This window comes from Canis lupus, chromosome 22, assembly GCF_048164855.1.
Source record: "Canis lupus baileyi chromosome 22, mCanLup2.hap1, whole genome shotgun sequence".
Classification (NCBI taxonomy): domain Eukaryota; kingdom Metazoa; phylum Chordata; class Mammalia; order Carnivora; family Canidae; genus Canis; species Canis lupus.
The window spans coordinates 34,546,544-34,558,814 of NC_132859.1; the positions used below are offsets into that span (position 1 = coordinate 34,546,544).

Sequence of the window (12,271 nt, forward strand, 5' to 3'; positions counted from 1 at the left end):
AACCATATCCAACTCTTCATGACCTAGATTTAAAATGGAGGTAGCAATATCTGCTTCCAGCTACGAGAGACTAACTTATGTCAGAAACAACTATCTGGACAGCCCAGGTGGTTCAGCAGTTTAGCGCCGCCTTCAGCCCAGTGCGGGATCCTAGAGACGTGGGATTGAGTCCCAAGTTGGGCTCCCTGCATGAAGCCTGCTTCTCCCTCTGCCTGTGTCTCTGCCTCTCTCTCTCGCTCTGTGTCTCTCATGAATAAATAAATAAAATCTTATTAAAAAAAAAAAAAAAAGAAACTACCCTACCAAGAAAGAAGTACAAAAGCCGTGCAAAACATTAAATGCAAACACCCATGTATACACACCACACCTGTTTAAATACAACAGAAAGCTACCAAGGTAACCAGAACTAAAGAAGCTATGATCCCAGGGAAAGAAATGAATTGTATGAAAGGAACATATTCTGACTCTTTCCCTTCCAGGCATTTGCCAATTATTAACCGGTATGAGCAAAAGAGGGTGAGAAAGCAAGCACAAAATGATGGCTGCCGTGCTGAAAAACAGCAAAATTTTACAGAACCACAGTACTGTGGAGTAAATAAGCTGGAGTTCAGAGCCTTTCAAGGTGAGAGGCTCCAGTAAATACTCCAGATTTTCAGGTTAGGATCTCTGAAGGGCTGCACATTAGGTGAAATTCCAAAGAGACTGAAAACTTCACCTTGAATCTCAATCACTGAGTTAAGGGGATCTGCCCTATTCTAATTGCTTGCCAGAAGCAAAATTAGGTTTGGCTTTTAAATTATAAAAACCCTTACACATGTATAAGGGTAAAAAATTTCAATACTACCAAAGGGATATAAAATAAAAACTGAATTTTCCTTTTTGAACCTCTGAGTTTCTCTTTTTAGAAGTACTCATTGTTAACAATTTCCTGTGCCTTGTTTCAAAAATTTCCACCCTTGGAGAAGTGTGTATAATTATATTCAAGAGATAATTTCTTTGAAAAGTAAAACATACTATATATGTCTAGTATTACATATATTAAAATTTTGTTTCTAAACTTTGGAAAAGAGATGGGACAATTCAATACACAAAACCCCCACAATATTTAAAATGAGTCCTCAAAATTTTCAATGAACAAAAAAAAATTATGATATTAGAATACTTTTGCTTGCAAAATAATGCTACTACTTTCAGAATTTCAATGGGTTAAAAACTGGCCATTCTTGATTATATAAAAACTTCAAATCTCTTCTTAAAAGTGCCAAATGCCCATACCTGTTTATTAAGTCCATTAATAGTTTCTCGAAGTAATTCTTCTTTAACCTCAGTTCTTCTGGAGATTACCTCATCATGTTTACAAGAATATCGCCAAGTGACATCAACCACCTCAAATGACAGAATACAGTATTTAACAAGATTTTAAAAATCAACCTTAATTTGCTAACTACCTAGAATGTATGTAATCCTTAAATAGATTTTTAAAATTGTATCCTTTGTTTAAAATTTTAAAACATATGAAAAAAGAATGTACTTTTTATTCATTTTTTCTAACAGGTATACTCCCAAGAAAGACTGTGATAAAACGAGATTTTCAGAACACTCAGCTTTTTAAAACTTATCTCCAGAGTTGATTTCATAAAATTCAACAAATAAAACATTGTTCTGTTTTATTATATTACATTTATATTAAAGAATGAATTTTTGACAAAGGTACAAAGACAATTCAATGGAAAAAAGACAACCTTTTCAACAAATGATGCTAGAACAATTCGTTATCCATATGGAAAATAATGAATTTCAAAATACACAGTGTACTATATATAAAAATGAACTCAAAATGGATGATAGATCCAAATATAATACTTAAAGTATAAAACTTTTTAAAGAAAACAGGATAAAATCATTATGGCTTGGGCTATGGAAAAATTTCTTAGATACATCAAAAAGCACAATGCATTTCATCATCTACATAAATACTAAATTATTATATGTTGTACATGTGCAAGTATATAATGTTGTATGTTACTTATATGTCATATGAAAAAGAAAAAAACACAATCCTTAAAAGAACAAACTGATAAGCTGGACTTTATCAATTTTATCTCTTCAAAAGTCACTGACAGAATGAAAAGACATGCCACAGACAGGGAGAAAATCTTTGCAAAGGATTTATCTGAAAAATGACTCCTATGCAGAATATATAAAGAATCCTCAACAATAAGAAAATGAACAACCCAATGAAAAAATATTGGCAAAGAGGATGTGCATGGCAAATAAGTACATAAGAAGATACTCAGTATCATTTGTCATTAGAGAAGTGTAAATGAAAACCATAATGAGATACTACTTCATATCTATTAAAAGGGCTAAAATTAAAACAAAAAAACAAAACAGATGACCATACTCTGTGTTAACAAGGATATGGAGAAATTGGGAACTCTCACATATTGCTGGTGAGAATGTAAAATGGCACATAACTCTGGAAAAGAGTTCAGCAGTTTCTTAAAAAGTTAAACATACGCCTACCATATGATCCAGTCATTCTACTTCTAGGCATTTTTCAAAGAGAAAGGGGAGCATATGGCGATATAAAGACTTGTGCCTAAATGTTTACAGCAGCTTTATTTCAAATAGTAAAAAACTGGAAATTACCCAAATGCCCATCAACAGGTGAGAATGGATAAACTATGGTACATGAATTCAATGGAATACCTAGCAATAAAAATAATTTTTAAAAAATATTTTAAAAAATTATTTGAGAGAGTGCAGTGAGCAAGAGAGAACATGAGCAGGGGGGTGGAGAGGGAGAGGGAGAAGCAGCAAGGAGTCTGACTTGGGACTCTATCCCAGGACTGTGAGATCCATGACCTGAGCCAAAAGCAGATGCTTAACTAACTAAGCCACACAGGCACCCCCATATAATAAATTATTGATACAGGAGAATAAATGGGCGAATCTCAAAATAATTATTAGGCTAAGTAAAAGAAGTAAAAGAAACCAGACCACACGCACCAAAGAGCACATACTGTATGATTCCATTTTATGTAAAGTTCTGGAAATGCAGATTAATCTATCATGAAAGAAAGCAGATCCATAGTTGCCTAGAGAGGGGCAAGAGGGATAACAAAGGGCATAAGGAAATTTCCAGGGATAGTGAGTATGTTCACTACCTTAACTACAAAGATAGTTTCATGGGTGCATACAAATGACAAAATGTATTAAGTTATACATTTGAAATAGACGCCGCTTGCTATATGTCAGTAATACCTTCAAAGCTGTCCAAAAGCAAAGAAATTATATTTCATTCTTAGAAAAAAATTTTTCTTTTGCTTATGACTTACCTCATCCTTAGAAAATGCAATGACATAGGAAAGCTTCTTGCCCCACCCTATTTCATAAAGGAGTGGCTTATCACATACATCTTCACATGCGTCACAGTGCAGCCACCGCTGCTGAGAAGGAGAATAGACTTCTGTCCAGACATGGTCTACTCAAGTAACAGATAACAGAGCAACAGAAAGAAAGGAAATAAAAGTTAAGTTTATAAAACCCGAATGATTTCCAACAACTACACACAAACTCCTAAGATAAGGATCTTATAATAATTTGTAACAGTCTGAAATTTAATTCATAGGTCAGAGTATTTTGGGGCACACAAGACTCTAGAATACTTGTTTTAAATTTTTTGTCTCTTTGAAATCCTTGAAAATGTTTTTGGAATATATCCTTTAATGTAGTCAGTTTTAAGCTTAATTGAAAATAATGTGAGCTATAACTCTAAGGTGAAATACTGAATAGTAGCATCAAAAACATCAGGTTTAGTCTTTGCTAATGTGAAGGAGCTAATGCCACTTTTGAAACTGCAGTCTCTCTTGACCTTTAAGACCCAGAACCAGTAGGTGGTCTAATAAAGATTATTATGTTCTGGTTATTGATGTTCTATATTTGATTGGAAGAGAATAGTAATTTTTAAATGAAGGTTTCATTTTATCCTAAAAAAAACAACAGAACCACAAATAAAAATCTGAGAACAAGGGAAACAACTTTTTAACATTTAGATGATGAGTCACTTCTAAATAAGGACAATATAAATTTCACATGGCTTTTATTATATATATATATATATACACACACACACACACACACACATACATACATACATACTGGGATTTAGGGTAAGTCTGCCCACATCATGTTTTATACCTGTATAATCCCAAACATAGCGAGCTTCAAACCCTAAGGCTCGGCAGCACAGTGTAAAACAATTGGCCCACTCGCCACACCGTCCACATCTTGTTTCCAAAAGTTTCTCAGGGTTATTATACCTATTTTAAAATAGCCACAAAAAAACTTTGATTCATTAATGAAATTAAGAATTTTAAACACTTCACATGATCTCTGTGCTAAATAGTATTATTTCTTGATTCCACATTTAAAAAAATTATTTTTAACTGAAATACAGTTGACATATAGTATTCACATTCTTAAGTAGTGATTAAAGAGTCTAGAATATATGAGGTGTTACGTTAGAATGTTTAGTGAAAAATGATTAATCAGTGGTACAGTCTTCAAGGAGCTTACAGTTTTCGGAAAAAGGAATTAACACAAATAACTAATAATATATGGCAGAATGCAACCAAACCATACAATAGCACAGATGTAGTGTTACGAGGCAGTGGTTGAGAGGAGAGCTTATATTTGAAGTGGGCCCTTCAGGACAGATTAGATTTGAACAGGTAGAGATTCTCTAGGAAATCTGCTTAAAGCATTAGTATTATTCTAACAAGTGGTATAATTAGCTCATGCATTTAAAAGGTAAACAACTTTAACAAACTACTCAATCAAGATTTTAAAACTTAGTTGAACTCAATTCCACTTAAAATACTTTTCTAATGATCTTTTTGGTTAAAACTTTTTCCTTAACTACTTAAAGGTGCTTGCTAATTTGAAAGTTGTTTTTTGAAAGATATTTACAGTGACGTTTAAAAAAGTTATTCTCATTAAAAAATTATCATAAAACCAGAGAACACCAAATTTTGCATACTGTGTTAAGGAGGATTTCAGTTGATAAGGCTAAGCAAGGAATGTGCCCCAGCTGAGCAGAGATGTTGGCCGTGAGCCTCTAGAAGGAAACCATTACATGAATAAACTGGCTTGGCAATGACAAGTTTGTCTTAAGCAGATGCTATTGCTTAAACTAGCTAAATTAAATTAATTTATAACTAAAGTAGTTAAGTAATTGAAAAAAGATGTAAATTTACATGAAGAAGTAATAATGGCAGAATTAGAGCATCCTTTGCCTCTTCTATATACGTGTGCCAAGCTGAATGACCAGCTTAGCCTAGAATTAATAGCGTTCATTATCCCAACTCTATACAGAGAACAGCTAACAGTAAAACAAGTATCTTTGTTAGCCTGTGCTCCTCCACAGTGCATTATCAGTTTATATCTAATTGCCTAAAAAAGGGGCAGATCAGGTGGTTCAGCGGTTTAGCTTCAGCCCAGGGTGTGAACCTGGAGACCCGGGATCCAGTCCCACATCAGGCTCCCTGCATGGAGCCTGCTTCTCCCTCTTCCTGTGTCTCTGCCTCTCTCTGTCTCTAATAAATAAATTTAAAAAAAAAATTGCGTAAAAAAGTTTAGGAGGAAAGAGATTTATATATATATATTTTTACCTCCCAATCTTTGCAAAATTACTGTGCAAATGTATGCTGAATGAAAAAAACAACTTGGACTAATTTTATATAATTACTGGATATTGGATTCTGTATATTCTATATTGTATATGTCACAGGACTGGTACCAAGTTTTGTCCTAGTTAGGACAAAACGGGAGTCCCTGAGCTCCAAAAATTAGGGATTTCAAATACTTGGTATCTTTTCTTGACTGATGATACAAAGTTTTTAAATATTGTCAACTGAAAAAATCTGATAAGAGACTTATGAATTAAAATATGAAAAACGTTAATTGAAAAGTTCAAACTTCTTTAGTTTAAAATTTAGATAATGGGGTGCCTGGGTTGCTCAGCTGGTTAAACGTCTGCCATCTGCCTTCTGCTTTCAGCTCAGGTCAAGATCCCAGGGTCCTGGGATCAAGGCCCAAGGTCAGGCTTCTCTGCTCAGCGAGGAGTCTGCTTCTCCCTCTGCCTCTGCCCCTCCTCCCTGCTCATTCTCTCTCTCCCTCTCAAATAAATAAATAAAATTAAAGACAAATAAAATTTAGATAATGAAGATAGGTTGGGTGGAGGAGGCACCTGATTAAAAAGAAAATAATATGATGGTACTAGACTTCTACCTTCCTTATTACCATTTAATGATTATTTTAAGCACAGCACTGTGTTTACTATCATGATTTATCAATATTATTAATGTCTAGTGTTATTTTTATGTGCTATCATTGTTAAAGTTACCAGAAAGTTAAAAGTTACATAATTAAAAGAGCAATACAGGATTTACAGTATTAAATGTGCTCAGACTACACTCAATTTATATTCTGCAGCAAGAATAAACAAACTTCTCCTATAAAAAGGCAGTAATTATTTTAGAGATTGCAGGCCATATGGCCTCTGTTACCAGTATTCAACCCTGCCACTGGAATGTAAAAAGAATCATAGACCATAATAAGCACACAAATCAGCATAAATGTGTTCCAATAAAGCTTTATTTACAAAAATAGGATGTGGGCTGGATTTAGTCTGCCAGCTATAGCTTGCTGACCTCTGTCCTAGAGAAATATTTTTTTTTTTTTTAATTTTTATTTATTTATGATAGTCACACAGAGAGAGAGAGAGAGGCAGAGACACAGGCAGAGGGAGAAGCAGGCTCCATGCACTGGGAGCCTGACGTGGGATTTGATCCCGGTTCTCCAGGATCACGCCCTGGGCCAAAGGCAGGCGCTAAACCACTGCGTCACCCAGGGATCCCGAGAAATACATTTCTAATAATTAAAAAGTTCATTTAATAAAAATCATTTTCTAACCATTCCATTAAGAGATCACTCTAACTTTACTGTCCAGTGGACACCCACCTTGGGAATCGATTGCTGAACTGGCACACATCACAGTAATGATCTTCTACTCTGTTTGCACCCCATTTCATCTCATCATCATTGGGAAATAATGATTCACCTCTAGACTTAGTCTGGCCACCACATTTGCTGCACAAAATGTCATTCACCCATTGAAAAAATTCTTCCTTAAACCAGTGTAAAAGCTCCAGCAGAAGAAAATCCTCATCACTTAATTTAGTACCTGAGAAGTTAAAGCACAGTCAAGTTAAGATCTAAAGCTGACAAAAGCTAAAAATAGTACACATATTTTATTCTTGACTATGGAACTGAAATATATGAAAATAGAAGATCTAAAAGGTTTTCACAAATATGATGCAAGAGAAGAACTGTCAAAAAAAAAAAAAAAACTGTAAGCATATTGTGAACCAGGCTGAAATACGACATAATACATTGCACATTTATAGCAGTAGAACATTTACCACTCTCTAACCTCTAACTAACATTATATACTAACAAGTGAGCTGAATATGATAACCTCTTGGGAAACTATGGTCAATGTGTAATTGATCTTGAAACACAGGGAGGTTAAAAAAATCAGTCTAATTTTTAAAAATATTTAAAAAGAACTATAGTCAACTTGTTACCAGGTATATAAACAACAAGAAATAATCACGAAATCACAAACAGAAATCACAGAATTCCAAACACCTAAAAAAAATCAACCTATCAGGTTTTCTATCAGTTTTTTAACTATACAATATTATCCATCTGTGAATACTCACCACAAATCACCTAAAATACAACAATGTCTGCACAGTATAAAACAACCTAGCAAGTAAGTGTGGCTTCTAATATTATAATATTGTATCTATTTATCAAATAAAAAGATGTCTCTTGACCATATTCAAGACTGGTATGTCTGGGAAGAAGAGAAGGAGAGGAGAAAAGAATCTAGGAGATACCAGGAGTTCTCATCTCTTTCATGTTTTATTATTAAGAGGTGATTATAGAACATATATATGAAGGAAATATATGGCATAATGTTAAGATCTAGTAAAGTTTAATGCTGGTCATAGGTGTTTGATACATTATACTCTATTTCTATACTCATACTCAATTTTTTTGATATAGTTCAAAATGAAAATAATTATACTAGAAAAAAACTAGAAAATATAAAGCCTGGAAATATATTACGTTCCTGGATGGGAAAACAATATTCTAAAGTTAATTCTCTATTAATTAATCTGTAATTTAATGTAAACCCCATAACAATCATAAAGCAATTTAAAAAGTATTTAATTTATAAATTTATTTAATTAAAACTTTATAAAATAATTTTTCATAAAATTTGACTAAGAACTATACGATAAATTCATCTAGTACATGTAAAATACATTAAAGAATTCTAATAATTAGAAGTTGTGATATTCGTGAAGAACAAAGCAGATCACTGAAACAAAAGAATGACTCCTGAAAGACTTCTGAGTGATACATAGTATCTAATGAAGTTAGCCTTTCAAAGTAGTTCTAAGAGGATGGACTGTTCAATAAATGATTTAGGGACAATATAAAATACTATATTGAGAGAAGGAATAGTATAAAGGTAATAGAAGTTACAAAAGAATCTGTTTATGACTTTGTGGTAGGGAAAGGCCTTCTTAAGCAAGATGCAGACTGTGAAATCAATAACGGGGAAAAATACACTTTCTTATATTAAAATTAAGCTTACAAATTTCAAAAGATACACTAAATGAAATTAAACGAAGAACACTGGGAGAAAAAAAAATGTAACATGTCTAACAAAGAAAAGATCCAGAATATAAAGAACCTCTATAAATTGGTAAGCATATTAGCAAACCCATTAGAAAATTTCAAAATCCATAAAAGAAGTCCAATAATTTCATTAAGTGGAAATAAATACTCTCGGACACTTCTGATGTAAATTGAAAGGCAATTTGTTTGACAGGATCCTTTACAGTGTTAAATACCACATACCCTTGACATTTTTATGTTTCTCTCCCAGAAACGCTTGTGCATATATACCACAAGACATGCTGTACAAGAATTCTCACTGCAGAAGCATTTAAAACAGATATAAATGGTAAGTAATCTTAATGTGTATTAATAAGGAACTGTATAAATAACAGTATATGCATATTATAGAACACTATGGAGAGTTACAAAGATTTCTAAAATAAATTAGTAAATGAAAAACACCAAGAAACTGAAGATATATGTGACGATTAGTTTTATGTAAACTCACACTATTTTTACAGGTAACTATTTATGGGTGTAAATACATAAGAAAATATATGAAAAGGAACATCTCACACGATAATAGCTGTTACCTACGGAAGAGGTGTAGTACCGATTAGCAGGAAGAGTTTAGCTTTTCTCATGAAATTAAGGTTTATATTAGATTAAAAATGAACTTTAGAAATACAGCACTGCTCCCCTTCTTCTCCATCAAGTACCTAAAGCAGAGTAATCTTTTTAAAAATGCAATATTGTATCACTCAAAACCCTCCAATGGGTTTCTATCTCACTAGGATACAATCCAAAGTCTTTACTCTTACTCTTTCTTACCACAATTGGTCTCCTCTGGTAGGCTGAAAAATGGTCTACCGAAAGTTATCCACATTCTAACCCCTGGAGTCTATAACTGTTACCAAATACAGAAAAAAAAGAAGCACTCGCAGCCTTTAAAGCTATGATGAAGTTAAGAATTTGAAAACGGGGGATTATAGTGGATTATCTGGGTGGACCCTAAATGCATACAATCTTAGAAGACGGAAGCAGAGGGAAATTTTACACATACCCACAAACACACACACAGAAGGCAACGTGATAGCAGAACAGAGAGAGATAGCGTGGCCTTGTTAATGTCATTTCAGCCCAGTGATACTGAATATGGATTTCTGGCTTCCAGAACTGGGAGTGAATAAATTTTGTTGTTTTAGGTCACCAAGTTTGTGATAATTTGTTACAGCAGACACAGGAAACTAGTATACCCCCTTTATTTCTCTGATCTTGTTCATTCTGCTACAGGCACCATGTCCTCATCCTTTAAACATGCCAAACTCACTCTCACCTAGAGGAGCCTTTTCAGTTGCTGGTGCCTCTACCTGGAATGGAAATCATTGCTTTCCCAAGAAGCCTTTTCTGACAACCCTGTACCAACTAGCATCCTTCCTAACCACTCTCTATTCTGTTATCCTGACTTATTTGTTCTTCCTGGCACTTATCTACTTGCTATCTTTGAGTATTTGGGTTTTTTAATCTGTCTTACCCATGACAGCAGGGACTTTTGTTCTGCTCTTTGCTGTATTCCTAACACCTCGAGCTGTGTTGTCACACAACAGGTGCTCAGTAAATATCTGAATGAATGATGGACTAAAAAAATAAGTCTCATAATATTAGAATTAATACTGTTCACCAAATAGTCATTATCAAATTGGGAAAAGAAGGGAAAGGAAGACAGCATCCTTGTACTTCTCTGTATTATATATGCTCCAGACATACATTAGCGGCCTCCCAGTTAGAAGTAGGACAGAGAATGAGGCCCATCTGAGGATCAGTACTCCTTGATCAAGCAATATCTTTAATTATGGCTCAGAGAAACCCACGTGGAATCCTGTCTGTAGAGGATAAGAGCTCAGAAAGCTCACAGATACGGGGCTTAAAGGGAGGTTTGACTTAGATACTGAATTCTTTTTTTATTTGCTTTTTGGTTTTTTTAGATGCTAAATTCTGTGAGAGTATGGACAATGTATCAGAGTGTGAAGAGTACATTTTAAAATTATAAACAAGACTTCAGATTAATACATTTATCATCTTCAAAAATATCATGCAAATAGATTTCTGGTTAACTTTCAGTGACAAAAATGAAGGTCTTTTTGTTGTTGTTGTTAAAGATTTTATCGATCGGAGAGACAGAATGAGTGAGAGAAGCATATGAACAGAGGCAGAGGGAGAGGGAGAAGCAAACTCCCAGTGAGTGGGGAGCCCGATGTGGGGCTCGATCCCGGGATTCCTGGATCATGACCTGAGGCCAAAGGCAGACCCTCAACTGACCGAGCCACCCAGGCACTGCAAAAATGTACATCTTGAGTTCATCCTATGAAAATTACACACATTAGTGTGCATAAGAGGAAATGAGAAGAAAACCAGTAAAAACATCAGTACAGGTAGTCTCATCCTTATATACACCTTAATACTCAAGATTCTTCCTCCCATGTCTTCATATTCAATTTAGTAGGCCAACATATATTTTATTTCACTTTTTCAAAATGACAGGGTTCTTTCCTCTTTACAAAAGGTGTCTCGCCTATATTTGGAACACTCAATCATGACAAATCTTCTTCTGTCTTCCAAGCTAGAACTATGAAATCATGCTTCTCTGAGCCTCACCTATCTCTAACGGTATCTCAGTGGGTAGGATTGTCAGGTCCTCGCTTCTGCTTCAAACCAGAACATTTTTCTTTGTTCAGAAAGCCAGAATAAGATTTACATGGGGATAAAATGAAAATAAAAAAATGAATGAAAGAAAATCACCATTATATCTACATGTCTCTAGTAATGCTGTTTTCTAGAACCTCTGCAATCCCTCCTTTCCCCCTTGCCTTTTCATTCTAGAAAATCTCATTTACTTGCACAGCTTTACCTATCATCTTAAAATGTACATCAAGGCTTGACCTCTTAATAGAACTCCAGGCTTATATTTTCACCTGTCCCAGATAATGGTCAGCAGGTACTTTAAACCATTTCTTTTCAAAGCCCGTTCCTATTGACTCCTCTAATCTTCTAGTTTCCTGAATTCAAAACTAGACAGTTCTTGAGATTTTCCTTAAGCATATCACAGCAAACATACTCATCACCTGCAAACATTACGTATTCTATCACCCCAATAACTCACATCCATTTTCTTCCCTGCTGCCACAATACCCCATTCACCCTAATTCCTCTTATAGAAATTCTATTACTACTGTTTCAGCCGTTTTCTCCTTGTACTCCGGTATTCTTGTTCATCTTACAACTTATTGCTAGATCAATCTTCCTTAAGCACACTTCTGATGTCACTCACTTGCTTAAAGCTTCAATGGTTAATGCTGCTGAATTAAGTAATCAAGAATACTTGGCTTCTCCGAGCAATTGCTTTATTGCCTCTTTGCTAATGAGTACAGTTACATGATATTTTTGCTTAATGTTCAATCATACTAGCATTGCAATGTTAGCCTTACAAATAAGACATGTACATCCTCCT

The 12,271-nt window shown here is 34.4% G+C and overlaps 1 protein-coding gene across 4 annotated transcripts in view; it reads right to left on the minus strand.

Moving 5' to 3' along the window:
* Positions 1–12,271, minus strand: part of NGLY1 (N-glycanase 1) — a 57,725-nt gene that overhangs the window by 14,974 nt on the left and 30,480 nt on the right. For all 4 annotated transcript variants that reach the window (XM_072793015.1, XM_072793012.1, XM_072793014.1 and 1 more), the window contains exons 5-8: positions 7,027–7,249; positions 4,204–4,325; positions 3,342–3,487; positions 1,276–1,386 (exon numbers count right to left, since the gene is read on the minus strand). In XM_072793015.1, coding sequence (XP_072649116.1) covers positions 1,276–1,386; positions 3,342–3,487; positions 4,204–4,325; positions 7,027–7,249 — 602 coding nt within the window. The remainder of the gene's footprint in view (positions 1–1,275; positions 1,387–3,341; positions 3,488–4,203; positions 4,326–7,026; positions 7,250–12,271) is intronic.